The following is a 19,528-nucleotide window of genomic DNA, read 5'->3' as shown; positions in this document are numbered from 1 at the left end:
CTGGTCTACTTCTTGCTACTTTTCCTCTCCACAGACAAAACGCTTAATGCAATCTCTGCTCCCAGTCATTTCACCCACTACTTACAAAGAAATTCTCTTTGTGACGAAGTAATTTGTCACAAAGCGAATGTTTTTGTAAAATTTGTCGAAGCAGCCGAATCGAATTTTTGAATACTTCGCTTATCTCTATCTATTACTTAATTTCTTTTTCTCTGTATGTTTCTTGAGAAAGAAATATGATCCCACAGTGATAAGGGTCAGGATTATGATGTTACCAGCGACCATCCCAGCGATGACGATAGAATCCATACTTCTGCAAACTATGAAAAATAATTGTAAATTACACTATAATGAGCGACAAAGAACAAGGAGATGAGTTAAGAAGTTGTAACAATATAATGATTTATCATATACATTATATTAATGACATAATCATCTACATATACACTCACTAAAGAATTATTAGGAACACCATACTAATACGGTGTTGGACCCCCTTTTGCCTTCAGAACTGCCTTAATTCTACGTGGCATTGATTCCACAAGGTGCTGATAGCATTCTTTAGAAATGTTGGCCCATATTGATAGGATAGCATCTTGCAGTTGATGGAGATTTGAGGGATGCACATCCAGGGCACGAAGCTCCCGTTCCACCACATCCCAAAGATGCTCTATTGGGTTGAGATCTGGTGACTGTGGGGCCATTTTAGTACAGTGAACTCATTGTCATGTTCAAGAAACCAATTTGAAATGATTCGAGCTTTGTGACATGGTGCATTATCCTGCTGGAAGTAGCCATCTGAGGATGGATACATGTTCTCATTCTGTTTACGCCAAATTCGGACTCTACCATTTGAATGTCTCAACAGAAATCGAGACTCATCAGACCAGGCAACATTTTTCCAGTCTTCAACAGTCCAATTTTGGTGAGCTCGTGCAAATTGTAGCCTCTTTTTCCTATTTGTAGTGGAGATGAGTGGTACCCGATGGGGTCTTCTGCTGTTGTAGCCCATCCGCCTCAAGGTTGTGCGTGTTGTGGCTTCACAAATGCTTTGCTGCATACCTCGGTTGTAACGAGTGGTTATTTCAGTCAACGTTGCTCTTCTATCAGCTTGAATCAGTCGGCCCATTCTCCTCTGACCTCTAGCATCCACAAGGCATTTTTGCCCACAGGACTGCCGCATACTGGATGTTTTTCTCTTTTCCCACCATTCTTTGTAAACCCTAGAAATGGTTGTGCGTGAAAATCCCAGTAACTGAGCAGATTGTGAAATACTCAGACCGGCCCGTCTGGCACCAACAACCATGCCACGCTCAAAATTGCTTAAATCACCTTTCTTTCCCATTCTGACATTCAGTTTGGAGTTCAGGAGATTGTCTTGACCAGGAGCACCCCCCTAAATGCATTGAAGCAACTGCCATGTGATTGGTTGACTAGATAATTGCATTAATGAGAAATAGAACAGGTGTTCCTAATAATTCTTTAGGTGAGTGTATATATGTGTCCCCTCGTCTACTGATGATAATCATTAGTGTTGAGCAAATCAAACCATCCGAAGTGGAATTTAATCCAAAGTTTAGTAAAAATTAGATTCCCACAAATCCGAATTTCCTTGCACTTCGTGGTAATGCATCATTTTATTTGTATATATATTTTTTTAAATGGCTGCTGCACGTGGTACAAAGTGAAAGTAAGAAGCCCGGGAACACAATATGACCCATAATGCCACGCAGCCAGCCAATCCGCAGGTAGCCAGCCCCATTTGTCACAGCCCTATAAAACCCTTATCCTGTACGGTCTCCACCATTTCTCTGTGAGCTGAGCTTAGGAAGAGACGTGACAAGAGTTCATGCACTGGGGCAGTGTTGCTGAAAACTAATAATAGAAGAATATTAGAGAAGTACAGTGCAGGGAGATTGTAGGGAGAGCATAGGCACACAGCAATAACAGTGCAGGTTGAGTGTAATCGTCGTGTGCATCTTGTTCAACTGCTAGAAAAAAATACAATGCAACAGAACTCTGCTAACCAAATAAAGTACAATAATGCCATAGTAATAGAGAATATTCTGCTGCTAATGCTAGGTTTATTTAGTAAATTTAGGATTCTTGGAAATTACATTTTGTACAAAATTATTTGGGCCAGTCTGCCACACGTCTAGGAGATCTCTGTAACGCTGGGTTCACACCTGAGTGTACTGTATGGAGCGCTCTGTATGCGCGATTTTATCGGGCGTTTACTTACGCGGCCGGCAAACAAGCAAACGCTCATTGTCGCGCGTTCCCAGAAGTCTATGTACGGGAACGCGCGACACTACGCCCCAAAGAAGCTCCTGTACTTCTTGGGGCGTAGGGCGTTTTACAGCTCGTTCGTTACCTCATTTTTCAACTCATAAGATGCATTTTGGGGGAAACATGCCCCTGCATCTTATGGGGCGAATACTAATAAGCGCTTTCCATTTTGGGATCGCTCATTAGTACCGGAGGACCGGGAAGCGATGATGTCTCTGTACTCACAGCTTCCAGGTCCTCGGCTGTCAGCTGTGCAGGGCTGCGCACAGTGTGAGGCGCCCTGTGATGTCACGCTGTGCGCGCCAATTCACAGCAGAGCCGATGGAGGAGGAAGCAGATCGCTGGCGGTGAGGAGCAGCGGCGTCCAGGAGCAGGAGAGGTAAGTGTTTTTTTTTTGTTTTTTTATTTCATATGAGGCTGGTGAGAGGCTACTGGGGGCTGCTATATGAGGCTATTGGGGGCTGATATGAAATAACATTTAAAAAACGTTGTTGCGGACCCCTTTGGCGCTGCCTAGACCTTGAGAATTGAAGTGTCTGGTATTAAGAGATCTTTTATTATACAGTATACTCAACGCGTTTCTGGGGCAGGATTACCCCCTTCGTCAGGACTATTTACAGTATGACAGGCTACACAAGGTTTAAAAGCCAGTTTTTTGTGGTCTGGGGCGGGGCTTAATGGAAAGGGGGCGGGGCTAATGGAATTGATAAACATATATAGCACATACAGAACATTGGTTACATATATAGATTTAAAATACAACATAATGTAGATCACAATGTGCAGTCCATCTGTTAGGATGCATGGTTCTTCCTCAGACGGTGCAGGGTGGCGTCACATAAGTGGGTGTTATTCTGTTGTCTGTGGGGAATGGTTCTGAGAGTATGTTCCCGATCGTGTGCTTATATTGCTCAGATTCTGGTTCTCGAGTGGCGTGTTACGTAGAGAGCGAGCCACTATTGCTGTGCTGCAGTAGATCTGCGCTGGGGCACCGGTTTTTGGCCCCCAGGAGGCAATATATATATATATATATATATATATATACACAGGTGTGTATTCTAGGTACCTAAATCATAGGTATACTCGGGTTGTGTTTTTTTTGGGTATTTATATTTATTGTTGCATTTATAATATCATTTCATGTATTTCATTCAGGCCATTTGGAGTGAGGGTGTTCATTTGATAGATCCAATACACATTTTTTTTTGGAGGAGGTTGAATCTATTATATGGATTAGGTGGTATGAAGTCTGGTGTTTTTCTTTTTCTGGGGTACTCATGCAGTGTCTAGATAAACTGTGTTTGGTGTACAGTTTCTGTATATTGTGATGGTGGTGCTGATTTAGACGGCAGTGTAATGGTTGGGTGGTGCGTCCTACATATTGCAGTCCGCACTGGCATTCAATCATATAGATTACATATGATGATTAACAGGTTAGGTGATGTTTGATGCTGAAGGAGGTCTTGTTGGTGTTTGAGATAAAGGATGTTTTTTCGTGTGTGATGGTCTTACAACAGAGGCAGCGTTGGGTGTTGCATTTAAAACTGCCCGATTTTTTAGTATTTTTGGGGTTTTGTTTAATGTCTGTGTTTTTGGGTGTGTGTCTTTTCAGATGGTGTTTTGGTTTGCTTGGTGCTTGTAGGTTTCGGATTGTGGGGGCTCGTCTGTATGTTATTTTCAGTCTGTTTGGTAGATCTTTTTTGAGTTATGGGTCTTGTAGTAGGATATGCCAGTGTTTCTGTAGGATTTGTAGAAGGACAGAATTGGCTGTACTGTACTGCGTGACAAAATGAACGGTTTAAGGTTTTTGTGATAATTTTGTTGTCTTGATTGGTTACGATGATGTCTAGAAATTCTATTGATTTTCTACAAAATTTTGGTGTGAAGGTGATATTCCAGTCTGTGAAGTTGAGGAAGATGATGTACAAATCGTCTATATATCTTTTATAGCATACGACATTGTTTTTATATATCTGGTGTCCCCATATATATGTATCTTCAAATTCCCCCATAAAAATATTAGCGAACGCCGGTGCTACCAGCATCCCCATCGCGGCCCCTGTGCGCTGATGGTAAGAGTTGGCTGTAAGGGGGCTGATATGAGGCATGGGGCTCTTATCTGAGGTCTGATTAGCGGTCATTCACATTGGGGTCTGAGCTGAGGTCTGATTGGGGGTCTGATCTGAGGTCTTATTGGAGTCTTATTAACATTGGGGGTCTAATTGGGGCTGTCAGCTGAGGTTTGATTAACATTAGGGGTCTGATTAGTGGTCTAACCTGAGGTGTAATTAAAAATATTTTTTTCTTATTGCCCCCTCTAAAACCTAGGTGTGTCTTATAGGGCGAAAAATACGGTACTACCTGTTTTGTGCCATAATAGCCACCATAAAATTCTAGCCATGGCAGTGTGCACCTGTTTATTGGGATGTGCTGACTGACCCCATTTTTCTTTGCAGTTTGTACTGGATGTGTGGCTGACTCCATTTAGTCTTGCACCCCTGACCAGCCTGTCTTCCCCATAGGCTGATTTTAATCAGTGTAAGTATAAAGATGTAGCCTGCTCTCCATTCATTGGAAGCCTTTTGGCACTAGGACAGGTAAAGAGTGGGCTCAGCATGCATGTTGGTACCTGCATTCCCTGGATTTAATGGAGGCCTATACAGCACCAAAAATGTTAAGACAGAGTGGACCCAGCATGCATGTGGAACCTGCACTTCCTAAATTTTATGGTGGCCATTATTGCACATAACAGGTAGTATTTAGTGTTAGGTTCCCGTCTTACAGAGATCGCCTTGACCTGTGGCAGACGGGACCAAATAATTTTGTACAAAATGTATTTGACAAGAATCTAAAATTTTCAAAGTGTTTCAGCCAGATGCAGCAACCGCTGTATGTCCCACCTGCCTGCACCCCCTCTGCAGCAGTCAGGACTGGACAACGTCAGAAGAAGGAAGCTGTCATTCCTTCACCTCAACTTCTATGTCATCTATTGCTCCTGATGTTTCTCCTCGTCATTTGTTTCGACAGCTATCAATCACTAGGGCGATTGCAAAAAGACAACAGTAAGTATGCACTTATCCAACATCAAATCGAGTAAACCATGGCACTCAAATAAAGTAGTGAATATTATTTATTCTATCAAATCATCCAAATTTTTAACAAGGAGCCATTTGGCCAATGTTTCGTTTTTTTGCTTTACTTTACTGAAGGATGATGTATGCTTTTCTTTAAACAGAAGGTATTAGCTATGAATCTTGGTGCCCTGCACAGTAATAGACAGCGATAAATTACACCTGTAATACTGATGGCACAGTACCTACAGAGGGATGAACTATTAATGTGGGTGCACTAGAATATAAAGCACACGGTGATACCCTCTCTTCACACTCTCCTTGCAACCTCCGTGCAGTTTAAGTTTCAAGCCTTAACACAAGTGGGATGATTATGATTAGATAGAGTGGCCTGGGAATACCTGATTTATAGCGATTTATGACAAATTAATTTGTAACAAATCAAAGTTCTTGTCAAAGTTTGGGGAATCTGCCGAACCGTTTTTATTTTTTAAACTTCGCTCATCTCTAATAATGATAAAAGCATTGAGGATGATATCAGAAAGAAAATTAAATATGAAATAAAATGTATTTTTACCTGGACATATAATCGACTGATCCGGAGAAGCTGGAAAAGACAAACAATAGCAATTAATTTTTATCTGGGTGACAATTTGGGGAAGCAAGAAAAGAGTGGATGAGATGTATATTATGAATTATTATTTATTTTAGTCTCTTCCATTTTCTGTTCCATTCCCCTTCCTTTCCCCTAACCTTCTTTACTCTACCTACTTTCCTTTCAATTTCTTTTCCATTTGCCTCTTTTTTTCCTTCTAACCTCCTTTGCCTTTATATCCTTCCCTCTTCTATTACTTTTCTCTTTTTTTTAGCATTTTCTTTCCCTTTCTTTATCCTCTACCCCTCCTTTTTCCCTTTTTTCATTTCCTTGTTCATCTTCCCTTTTACCTCTTTTCCTTTCCTTTCACCTTCTTTTCACCCTTTTATTTTTACTTTCTCTTTCCCAAGTTCTTCAAGTAATCACCTTTTCTTCCTTTCTTTTTCCCTTCTCTTCAACTTCTTTCCCTTCACCTTTTTTAATCCCTTTTATCCATTCTTCTTTCTATTCTCCTCCTTTATTTCCTTTCCTTTATTTAATCCACCTTCACTTTTTCCATTGCCTTTCTTTTTCCTTTCTCTTCACCTTCTTTACCTTAACCCTTTTCCTTTCTTTTTTCCATCTCTTCACCTTTTTTTGTTATTTTTGTCTCCTTTCTCTTTACCTAATTTTCCTTCCCATTTTCTTTTTTCCCCATTCTCTTTATATCCGTTCACTTCACCTTTTTTCCTTTCTTTTTCCATTTTCTTTCCCTCCATTACAACACTCTCCCATTCTTTTCATATATTCACCATTAGTAAAGAGGACCTGGAGGGGCATTTCAGTACTTTAGGATAAAATTTAGTGTAGCAAACAGAAAACTTACCTTGAACCATTAGTCTTATGCTCCTACTGGTGGTTACATTACTTTCAAATGTCACTTTACAGGTGAGTAAAGACTGATTATGCTGAATCCATGGAATAAAGGTGAGACTGGCGTGATGTGTCATTGTACCATCTTCATTCCTTTCCATATATCTCTGTGTTACTCCAGATATTTCATATTTTCCTTCCCATGTGATAAGTGGAGATTTCCCAGAACATCTTCCAGGATTTGTGCAATCGAGAGTTACCTCCTCACCAGCAGTAATCCTTCCCACAGGAGATATCTTCGGTTTATCTGATAAATCTTTCAACAGAAGACATTTTATTATAGAGAATGAAGCAACATTGCAAGGAGATTAAAAACCTCTTACTAAGGATGAATATATTTTGTGCAGTTTGTTTTGTTCCAATTTGCCCAAATCAGCAAAGAAATTAGATTTGAGTATGAGTTTATTCTACCAGAATTAAAAGTACTTTTAATTAGTGGTGAAAAAGAATAATGAGAACAGTCTCTCTCTCTCTCTCTCTCTCTCTCTCTCTCTCTCTCTCTTTCAATCTCTCTCTTTCACATTTTTCTGGAAGAAATTCTGACAAATTCAAACTTGGGTAGACTTTTCATTTTATAGAACTGATTTGATCATCTCTACTTCAGATCAATTTGTGTTGACATTTCCAATGCAGACCTATGTCTCCCCATGTTCCAGAGAACTAATAAATCATGTATAGGGTGTAGCTATATGAGATATGAGATGCAGAGAAGACAGTCACTCCAAGAACCTTATGCCCCTCAGGGCCAAAAATAGTATAAATGGCACATTTTAGGTGGGAAGCTTCGCATTTTGCCTCCACCTAAAGGCTGATCCTGCATTCAGGCTCCCTTTTGTCTTCTACCTACTTTCATATTAAGCTACCAAAATGCACATTGTCAAGCAGCCAGGGACAGATGGAAGGGAGTATGGCTACAAGACCTGGCTGCACAAGGATTATTTGTAGTCTGTAATCAAGGAGACACATAGTTCCAAATAGGGGCTGTATATAAAACATTGTAAAATCTTCATATTTAAGGCTATTTGAAATGTAAAAATACCTACAGGATAGTCTGGATTTGTGGCCTGGTCGATAACAATTTAACTGCGTATGCGCCAGTATGTAAGTGAATGGCACATAAGCAGAAATACATGGCCAAGTGAGAATACGTGTCTATCGCATGGAGAAAGGAGAAGGGCTTGTTTGCAAGGAAAGCACTGACCTGGTAGCACCAAATGCCTAATTCTGGAGATTAACAAATTGATTTGTTGGAAACTTAATTCGATTTGATTGGGTAGAATTTTTACAGAGAGTGAAAATGAACCAAATAGAAAGGAATTTTAGAAAATTCACCCATCTCTCCTGAATTTTCATATTAAAAGAAAGAGGTCGAGAAAAGAAAAGGAGCATTATACTCAGGTGAAGTAAACCTATGTGTCAATGGCCTCAATTCAAGTATTTTAGGTTGGTCATTCATACGGGGTTGACAAATTTGCTGAAATGACTACATTTTTCCAAACTCCAGATTAATGCACAGATCAGAATAAAAGGACAGAGGTATCAAAAACAAGTCCCAACGTATACTTGGGAGGTCTGAAAGAAATGGTAGCACTACAGTTGTAATCAGCATCTTACCATTGAGGGCTCCATGTGCTATACACAATACATGCATTTCTGTCCCAGACAACAAGCCGCTCCACACCAGGCGAATCACTACCGGTAGCTTAGGGCATACGGAGCAATTTACAGGGAACCTGTCATGTTGAGCATGGTATCTGAGCTGAAGTCAGCATGTTATAGAGCAGAAGGAACTGAGCCAATTTATATGAATAGTTTTATGGGGAAAGATTAAGAATAACTTGTAATTATATTATTTACTATATATATATTCTCATTCTGGACTTGAAGTTAAGGAGGCAGTCTTATCAATGGCTGACAGCCTGCCCTCACTGATAAGACCACCTCCTTGACTTCAAAGACCAGAATGAACAGAAATATAAATGAATAAATTAAGTTTCACAGAATATTTCCCCATAATAATACATATTAATCTGATCAGCTCCTCCTTCTCTATAAGGTGCTGCCTGCAGATTATTTTCCATTTTCATGGCGATGGGTTCCCCTTAAAGCTACAACCCAATAAATCTTGACGGCAAGAAATGTTTCTCATCTGACCTAACTGGTGCCAAGGTTCTGCATTTCACCAAATCAACAAATGTAGAGAAATGGTAGTTCTGAGGATCAGACCACTGGAATTTACTTACCAGTTACCTTCACATTGACCAGTGAGCTCCCATAATTATAATTTATAGAATTATTAATACTGTCTTCAAACCGAAAGTAATAAGTGCCAGCATCTTCTCTCCTGGCATCAGTTATAGTCAATGTGCAGTCTCCATTATCCGTATTTCCCGTCAGATGGAAGTTTTGCTTTAGGACGCTCCTGGATTTGACATTAGTGGCTACAACTTGAAATGGAAGTATGGGACTCTTGAGCCAGAATCCCCTGGAATTCCTGAATCCACTTCTAGAGCTGGCAATAAAAGTGCAAGGAATGGTGACACAGAGCGACTCCTGGACAGAGAAGCTAGAATTAACGAAAATAGAGTAACCAGGAAGCTCTGCACACAGGATACCTGTAGAAAAAAAGGAGAACATTGTGCTGAAGAATGTGGTATCCATGAAAATGATCTAAAGGAGATATATTCCAGAATGTTCCTGACACTGTACGTTATTTTCACGCTTCGGTGTGGGAGGGAAACACCACATCGAGCATAGGAGGGAAGGGGGAACAGGGAATAAGGCCCGAGAACTAGGGAAGGAAGATGGACACCTCAGAGTGAAAACCCTAACCAAAATCCTGACTGACTACCAGTATAAACAGACCCCAAAGGTAGGTGAGTTCATACACAGGAATACCTAGAGTCCTATTTAGCCCTATATGACCCTGGTACTAATGGCAGGGATGAGACTACTTGTTCCTCCAAAAGGAAGGACCAAAAGGAGTCTCCTACAGGCTTAATACAAACAATAGGGAAATTCAACACACAGAACCCAAACAAAATACAAAAGGGAAAGGAAAGACTTAACTTCAAATGGGCTATGGAAGCACCAAGAACTCAGCCGAGATCCAACCACAAGCTATCGACAGAAGCTATAAACCGTAGAGCATTGTGGGAGAAGCAACTATAAATAAGGAAAGTTAAATGACCACATTAGAAACACCTGGAGGCAAGGGGTGTGGCCAATACCAGAAACAACACAGCCGCCTATTGATCCACAAGGAAAACCTGTCAGATCAGACCACGTGTTCCCAGTCTCACAGATCTCCTGCCACTCACTGTGGCTGGGACGTCCATATGTCTCGGTACGTCCGTGACAGGTATTTACTTGTTAGATCAGAAGTTTGCACTTCAGAGCTGATCTTCCACCTCTAACAAGGAACATAAATTTGCAGCCATTAAAAACAAATGTGAATGTTATGTCAATCAATTTGTCCCCCATTTAGTCACTGCTTCTCTCCTAACAGAAAGCTAACACTTCATCAGAAAATTAACAACCATCTGTAATCCCCCTTAAAGAGGCTGTCTTAAATGAGAATGCATTGTAACAGCTTTGTTTTACCTTAAAGGGATACTGTCAGCCCATAAATGCAAACTTATATGTAGATATCATGTTATAGAGGAGAAGGAACTGAGCAGATTAATATGTAGTTTTATGGGAAAACCTGTAATTCATTAATTTAAGTTCCTGCTCATTCTGTGCTTTGAAGTCCTGGAGGTGGTCCTATCAGTGATTGACTGCGTCTGCGTTCCCTCTATTTCTATGTATACAGAGATAGCTGTCAATCACTGATAGGACCGCCTCCTTGACTTCAAGATCCTGAATAAGCAGGAATTTAAATGAATAAAATACAAGTTTTACTGAATCTTTTCTCATGTTGGAACCGATAAAATTGACATCTATGATACAGCTTTGATGCAAAGATGTTCCTTGATATCTTGAACTGAATAGGCCCGGGTCTGCTGAATATGCAAATGAGGACCATCAAAGGGTACTTGGGGCAGGACACTGATGAAAGGAAAATCTGCCAGGACTGTCACATCCTGGGGAAAGCCCGACCCCCTGCTGGTATTTACTGCTCACACCTGTGTCAGCAAGGACATACATGCTGGGATATGGCAGGGGTATATGATATAACTTTCTTCCTGTGTAATTACCTGCACTAACCGAGCTCACAAATAGGAACAATGGTGACCTCTGGGACAAGACAAGTCTTCCTGGACTCTACAATCAAGAATGTGATTCGCTGAGACCTGCTGGAGAGGAGTGTTCTGAGTACAGAGAAAAGCGCATGGCATGTGTGACTGAGAGAGAGAATGGTGTAGCTAGCTCAAGGACCCTGACCCCCTCCGATCCCCTCTCCCATTCCCTTAATTATATTTAGAATGTAGGTATATCCCTATTTGTAAATAAATCCAACACTGACTTAAGATACAGTTGTTCTTCAGTAATTTAAGGCACCCGTAAAGCAGAGCACATTCTACATTTGGCACCCCAGATGGGACTGTGGAAATTCCTAAATCCACATAGAACCTATAAGACGGAATTGCTCTAATTCAAATTGCTGAAAGAACAGACCAGACCTTTTGCACAGATTCCGTGGTGAAGTCAGCTGGATCTTGGACTTCGTAGAAGGATTGAAAGTGTGGTGAGTTATTCATTGGATATGCAAAAGTTCTAATTGTTTGTTGTCCTTGAGTGTATGTGGAGTTGTAATAGTGGATAAAGTATTGAATGCTGTATGTTAATGAGCATTAAAGCAGAGGAAAGTGTGGATTCTCTGTAGAGGAAAAATTTGTGCTTGTTTGGAATCTTGACTTGAGTTCAGACTAAGTGTGTGCATGTATGTAAAGACATTGCGGGAACACTGAAAAGTTTGGTTCTTTGTCTTGTTCACTTGTGAGTGTGTATTGGCAGTACAATAGCTTTTATTTTAATAGGTGTATCTTGTGTTGTGTACATTGGTGAAATGGAACTGGCCTATAGTTATGTTAAGAAATATGCCTCTGCCAAGTATCATTCATGTGCAGATGAACCTCTTAAGAGTCAAGTTAATGCGTTGTTGTCTCAGTGTCAGCAACATAATGACAAGCTGCAGAGTAGACCGCTTACAAAGAAAGGTAACAAACAGAAATTGGCTAACGAAATTGCGGTATTGCTCAGAATCACAGAAATTTCTGAGCAAATGGGGGAGCAATGGAGAGCAGAAAGGAGTCATCTTGGAGAGCAGATAGAGAAAATTGGAGATAATCTTAGTAGCATTGCAACTGCCTCCAGTGTTGAAATGGATGACTTGAGGGCTACTCTGTGCAATTTATCCGAAAGAAATTGTGAGTTGCAAGAACAATTGGAACAATGCAATGCAAACTTTGATATCAAGAGTAGACTTGTTGGTTCATTACAACTAAAATTATCTCATATGGAGGAATTGGTAATGTCTTTGGAGAGGAAATTGGAAGATGCAAACTCACAGCTACTTAGAAAGGAGCAATGGATATTATCCCTCAATGAACGGAAGAAAAAGTGTCCATCAGCCAATATCTGTATTGTCACTGATGTGAATACATCCAATGAGGTGGCAATAGCAAATGCTCCTGGATATTTAGGGGAGGGCACTAGTGTACTCACAATTAATGAAAAACTTACATTGTGCCAGATTCTGGGTGAGTTTAATACACTGGAGTCACCCGTGTGCCTGTCTAATAAATTTGAGGCTATTGTACAGAAATACACTTTGACTGATAAAGATGCATGCTCTCTTCTAAGGGCTTGGGTACCAGCACCTCTAGCAGCCCAGGTATCTGCATATGAGAATGATAACTTAGATGCAGAGGGAAGGATGAAAGAACTGCAGCGTGTGTTAAAGAGTCGTGATGATAGAGGGATAAATGCGTTACAAAGAATGAGATTTAGAAGAGGAGATGACCCTATATTGTTCTGTAACCAATATCTTTCACTGTACAAAAGTGTGTATAACTGTCCTGATATGTCTGCTGATGATTCAGGCTTCATATACTCAATGGCCAATATATGTTATGTGAACTATCCTAATAGGATTGCCCTCAGAAATGCCAATTCATACCAGAGCTTTATCAATATACTTAGAGACTGGTGTGAAGAATCCAGTGATGGTTATAGATCAGATGCAGATATATCAGTAGTGAGCAGAGGTACAAGAAGGAAGAAATTCATCAGGTGTTACAAATGTCACAGACCAGGGCACATTCAGAGATTCTGTAGAACCCCCGATATTTTCAGCCTGATAATGGATGATAAAGGTATATCCACACAGGAAAGCATACCACAGGAGCCTGATGTAATGGATAACAGCCTTGGGGAGTCAGGAAATGCTGAGGGGCAAAAAGAGGAGATTACAGATAACAATGGCCCCCACCATCCGAATAGCCAACAGCCATGGGGGACGAGCATACCAATGTTTGCACCCTGGGCTAATCTTCCATTTTGGCTGGTATGCAGTTGGTCCCAAATAGCATTACCATTTTTCATAAAAAATATGGCAAACTTTGTGAGCAATGCCTGCTTAGTTTAGGAAGAATATGGGACTTATATTCTAGCCGTACAGATAACAGGACAAGGCTTAGCGAATAAGGATTTGACTGTAATAATAATTGTGTGTAATAATTGTCTTTGTGTTTCTTTTTCAGGAGCCACTAAAGGCAGCTTAGTCAAGCTGGCTTAAGACTAATGTTTTTGCTTTGTTCACAGGTTTTAGGTGGAGTGGTACTGGCTACATTTAGTCAAGCACTAGTTAGATCAATTTAAAAAGGTCTTCATAGTCACCACGTGGTATCATGAGCTCAATAATTAGTAATTGTTTGCAAACAATTAAATAACAGTCAGGCATTTGTTGGTTAAAACAATCATGTATACTGTACCTTTGTGATGTGAATGTATTTTTTTGTCTCCCCCACCCCCCATGACCTTTTGTGTTTTAGGTGTAAATAGCATTTGCTCTTTCAATGGACCTCACAGGAAGATGTCTTTTTTCACACACTAGAACAAGAGTTGAGTTGGGAGATGGTGTTAGTATGTGTCTGTCTGTGAGTGATGTGTTAAGGGCCAGCAGAATTTTTTTTTTTTTATGTGATTTTTTTCTTTTCTACCTTTGCATTTGTTTTCCTTGTTAATATTTTTAAATTAACAAGTTGTTGTATTTATTTTTTATTTTTATATATACAGACCTACTTCTTGGGTAGGCACTAAACTTCAAAGTTGTTCACCAGATTGGTCATGTTCTAGTTAGTGTAGTATGGTATCAGTGTAGTATGGTACCAAATGGGGGAATGTGTTTGAAAGAATTATAATTACACTAAGAAGCCATTTTTTTTTTGTTTGTTTTTATTTTGTTTTTGTGTGGTTTACAAATACCCCCCAGCTAGGATGGAGTTAGATTACCGCCCCTAGGCATATTAGTGAGGTTACATGTAGGTGTAGAAAGGTATTGACTGCTAAGAATAATGATACTGCTCTTGATTTTTATTTCCAGGATCCATAATGAGGCGAAATTACATATCCAAATTTGGGACCCTGGAGAAGTAGCAGCAGCCCAATATTGTGGTGGCAATTGGACTACATTCGTAGCGTTCATCTTGCACATAGTTATTGATAGATCTTAGACACTGCTTAACAAAAAAAGAGTGACTGGTATTTTTTGCGAGGTGTGGCATTATTTGAAACAAGATGACAGTGCCCCATTTAAATGCGCACAGACATCAGCTAGAAGTCTGCCATGGACAATAGAAGAACACATGTGGTTGTTTTGCATAAATTCAACATATTGCTGAGTTCTTTTTGTTTTCTTGTTTCCTCTTACTTGCACCATTAAATCAGTGAGTGGAAAATGAAGGAAGCAGAAGTTCCTATCAATATATAAGCCATACTGAAGTTCTAAAAACTGATTGTCCGTAGTCTGATATGGCCATGTCTATTCAATCTTCTTGAATAGCCAGATAATAGGTCTCTTGCAGCACCTATTATACAGGGGTAAGAAGGCAGAATGACCAACAAGAAAAATTATTCAGCCTTCTGGAAATTGTTAATGTGTATGACAGACATTTGTAGCATGTGGTTGGTGATTAATTTACTCAAATGATGTACTCGATTATCATGAATGAGGCCTGAATTTTCACATGTCTAGTTTAAAATCATGCAGAGTACGGCATTATGGGTAAAAGTCCAAGGTTTCACTTTATGCGTAATGACCAACATAGAGCACAACGTACATTAGAATCACCTGTATTAGACATATATACATCTATCATGTATCTTTTGATTTTTAATTGTTATTGTATGAGATCTTGTGAGAAGTAGAATTCAGCTGGATTGGACCTTTGCAATGCACAGACTGTCACATAGTGCTAAAGTGGGCTTGCCCATATTCCAGTTATATAAGGCAGCTGACAAGCAAGATTAGTTGGTAGTTAAATGACAATCTGGTTAAGGGATCGAGTCAATTAGCATTGTGTAATGTTATATACTGTATGTGATATCAATGTAGGATATGTAGATTTTCCTGTGATTATCATGAGGGATATTGGTGACTTGTTATTTATTTATTAATATCCATAATAAATAGCGTGTGACTGTTGAATGAATGGGTTCCTGCTCTGTCTATGACTGCCCATGTTGACGAAGAAACTGTCTCAGAAGAAAGGCCGCAATGCCGGAAAGTTTGCAGGACTGGAGTAATGCAGATATCAAGTTTCTGTGGTTTATATTTTTGATTGTGTGTGCCAATAGGCACAAGACCAGGGAATGTTGGAACCGATAAAATTGACATCTATGATACAGCTTTGATGCAAAGATGTTCCTTGATATCTTGAACTGAATAGGCCCGGGTCTGCTGAATATGCAAATGAGGACCATCAAAGGGTACTTGGGGCAGGACACTGATGAAAGGAAAATCTGCCAGGACTGTCACATCCTGGGGAAAGCCCGACCCCCTGCTGGTATTTACTGCTCACACCTGTGTCAGCAAGGACATACATGCTGGGATATGGCAGGGGTATATGATATAACTTTCTTCCTGTGTAATTACCTGCACTAACCGAGCTCACAAATAGGAACAATGGTGACCTCTGGGACAAGACAAGTCTTCCTGGACTCTACAATCAAGAATGTGATTCGCTAAGACCTGCTGGAGAGGAGTGTTCTGAGTACAGAGAAAAGCGCATGGCATGTGTGACTGAGAGAGAGAATGGTGTAGCTAGCTCAAGGACCCTGACCCCCTCCGATCCCCTCTCCCATTCCCTTAATTATATTTAGAATGTAGGTATATCCCTATTTGTAAATAAATCCAACACTGACTTAAGATACAGTTGTTCTTCAGTAATTTAAGGCACCCGTAAAGCAGAGCACATTCTACATCTCATAAAATTATACATATATCAATCTGCTCAGCTCCTCCATCTCTATCACATGCTGCCTCCAGCTCAGAAACCATGTTGAACATGACAAGTTTCCTTTAAAGGGGTTGTCCAGGCTACAAATTCTGATGAACTTGTACACTGTGTAGTGACCGAGCCTGGGGACTGCAGCTCTGCTCCCATTCGAGTGAATTGGTGTTGAGCTGTGGTATGCTGGTGCCAGAAACACTCTGCTTCCACTTTATACACTGTATAGTTTCCAATGTCATGGCTGACTACTACTGATCGGGTTGTCGGAGCCCTACCAATTTATTTTACAGGGAAATAGTGAGCAGCCATATATACCCCAGCAATCACACTGTTTATTTTATATTTAACTGTCCCCCATAACAGTTACCTCCAAGGCACCCAACCCCCTTAAATGTTACCTCTACAGCACACCTCCCCTTTAACCGTGACCTCCATAAAACCTTGATCCCCTTAACAATGACCTATAACAGGTTGTTATGGAAACCTAGTGTAAAACTGTATGTATGTCAGCGAAGTGAAGACTGAAGGACCTGCAGGCTTCTATTGGCTAATAAGCGTCACATGATGGTGTCATATTTGCATTTTTTGGGAATATCTCAAGAACCATACATCCTAGAGAAGTGAGACCTTTATGAAAATCTTCCCAGACACCCGATGTACCTATGTGCCAAATTTGGTGTCCAATGGTTCATGGGTTTGCATGCCTATAGAGGACAGACAAACATTGATTTTTATAATATAGATATTGATAACTGTAACCCCCTTAATGAAGTTCTCAGCATTTTTTTCGGACACAGTCCCCCTTGTGTCCAGTTGTTGTGTCAGATATTGTAGAGTGACTCTGTCCCATTTTATCTGAATGGGGCTAAGCTGAAATACCAGTGACAAAAAATAGAGCTTTGTGGAAAAAACTGCAATATTTTCTATTCTCAGAGAAGCGTTGATAATAAAGCCCAACAACTGGACTATAAATAAAACATTTAGTAAAAAATACATTTGCTTTCAGAATCCTTCAAGAATAATTTTTAGATATGCTCTTCAGATACACATAGAAGTGTTCAGCTTGGCATCAGCTGCAGGATAGTTCTGGATTTCCAAGCTCCAGTGAAGAAAACTGGTAACCCTACTATCTCCTCGAAGGGCTAGTAAACCATATTGCAATGCACAAACCCCATTTTCAGCCTCATTACTCACAAAGGAAAATGTAAAACAAGTCAAAGGCAAGGCTTTTGGTATTTAAAAGAAAAGCACTTACTTTTCCAAAGTAGAAGAAGGACAATAGAAAGATGGAACCACATGCTGAAGCCCTTTATCTGCCTCTTCCTGATACTGAGATGACCACTGGATTAGCTTAGTGTGAGAACGGTCTTTCTCCTAGAAATAAAATTTCTTACTGTCCTTATCAACTTCTCCTTTTATTTCTTTCCTGTTATGTGAACTTATATTTCTGCATTTCATTTAGATCTAGCCTATTGCATGCATCGCTTACATCAGCTATTGTGTCCTACCTAGTCTCATCAGGTATATGTTATAAATACTTGTCCAGTAAACTTTTCTTTACAACAACAGAAGACTCATTTTTGCAATGGTCATTAGAACTTTTTTGATTCCCTCCTTCTAGTAGTATCTAAAATGTTCTCTTATAGGTTGTTTTTACTTATGAATTTTGTTAATATTTTGATATTCATTCCATGATAGCACAACAACCTCTTCCTTCTATATAAGGAAGAACTATAATAGTAGGCATTGCGGTTAAGATGGTAATATGGTCTATATTATAGAGAAAACTACTCTATGAGGTCAATTGTCACTGCAATATCACACTATTTTATAGGTATTGTTGTTACGCCACTCGTAACACAACACTTTTCCAACACTTGCCTTATGTTTAGAGTTATGCCCGTATGGAAACTGGTTACGGCAGCCCTGTCCTCTCCTGCATGTCAGGTTAGCATGGCAAACAACAGTATTATGATGATGGTCCTGACAGCTTATACAAAGGGAAGTTTCACCTTACCACCATGCCTACAGATTAGGGTATATCTTTTGCTTGGCTCTGTTTATGATCATTTTAACAACACTCCTTTGATTAGTCACCTGGTATCAATTATCCTAATCCTGACTGTAACCTCTGGCTCAACCTGTGACTATGTCTTGACCCTGCCTTCTGGCTTGTCATATTGTTAGGGAGTTCTTAGGTCACCATCTGACCGCAACCAGTGAACCTCAAAACTGCCACTAGTCAAAACTGACACTCAGGGTGGTAGGAAGCTCAGGCTACCCTAGGTTCTTCATCAGAGCCTGCCACAAGGCCTGATGTACTTTGTGGCTAGGGACCCAGATTACATCTGCAGAGTTGGCAGTAAAAAACTGGGTTGGGCACATTGCAGACCTACCAGAAGGACCAGAGAGGTACAAAGAAAATTCAACAAGCAGGGTGAACAGCAGGGGAGACAGACATGGCCCATGTGGTAAACAAGGGTTTAATCCAGAGGCAAGCCAATACAAGCAGGGACAGTATACACAGAGTTAATCCAGAAACAAGACAGTAGTCAGTTCACCAGAAGAGTCATTAAACAGGAGTAGGATATCACACAGTATAGATCCAGAATACAACACAAACACAGGCAGAGATTTAGGATCACAACCTGGTTTAAATCCCCTACCAAGCCTTCAGATTAGATGCTGAGCCAGAGACCTAATTGATTATGCATCTTCTCTCCCTGATAGGCTGATCAGCCAGAGTTTGGCTGGTATGCATGGTAACTTGCCAGGAATTAATCATCTCCTGATTTCCTCCAGTGCAACTCCATATACTGGAGTAATGGCTGCTGAGTGGAGAGGAACGCATTGCAGAATAGTGACTAGGTAAATTCTCAACACATATCCTGACCACATTCCCGGTTGCAACCCCTGGCTACATTCCTGTCTACCTGCCACCAATCTATTCCTATTCCATGCTATGAAATAAAAAGAAAAGAAAAGGGTAAATAATGGGGACTCTACAAATCAGTCTAGCAAGTGTCAAAATAATGTCAGCTTCCACTGAAGTAAGAGACGTAAGAATAGCTTTGCGGTTGTGTGTGCATCATTAACATGTAGCTAAAGTGAAACTAATTGGTTGAACCAGTAGTTCCACACTCACTGATCGTTACACTGCTAAGGATTTGTGGACATTAGAATGCAATGCATTAGAAGCAATT

General features: G+C 40.2%; 1 protein-coding gene across 1 annotated transcript in view; it reads right to left on the bottom strand.

Moving 5' to 3' along the window:
- Nucleotides 1–17,710, bottom strand: part of LOC120991506 (sialic acid-binding Ig-like lectin 12) — a 95,379-nt gene extending 77,669 nt beyond the window's left edge. Inside the window, exons 1-5 of the mRNA XM_040420575.1 lie at nt 17,581–17,710; nt 9,111–9,482; nt 6,821–7,123; nt 5,938–5,967; nt 198–320 (exon numbers count right to left, since the gene is read on the bottom strand). Of these exons, the coding sequence (XP_040276509.1) occupies nt 198–320; nt 5,938–5,967; nt 6,821–7,123; nt 9,111–9,482; nt 17,581–17,623 (871 nt within the window). The 5' untranslated portion in view covers nt 17,624–17,710. The remainder of the gene's footprint in view (nt 1–197; nt 321–5,937; nt 5,968–6,820; nt 7,124–9,110; nt 9,483–17,580) is intronic.
- Nucleotides 17,711–19,528: the final 1,818 nt, after the last annotated feature.

This window comes from Bufo bufo, chromosome 1 (genome assembly GCF_905171765.1).
Source record: "Bufo bufo chromosome 1, aBufBuf1.1, whole genome shotgun sequence".
Taxonomy (NCBI): Eukaryota; Metazoa; Chordata; class Amphibia; order Anura; family Bufonidae; genus Bufo; species Bufo bufo.
Note: the sequence above shows the minus strand (reverse complement) of the source record. Positions and strands in the feature narration are given on the sequence as shown.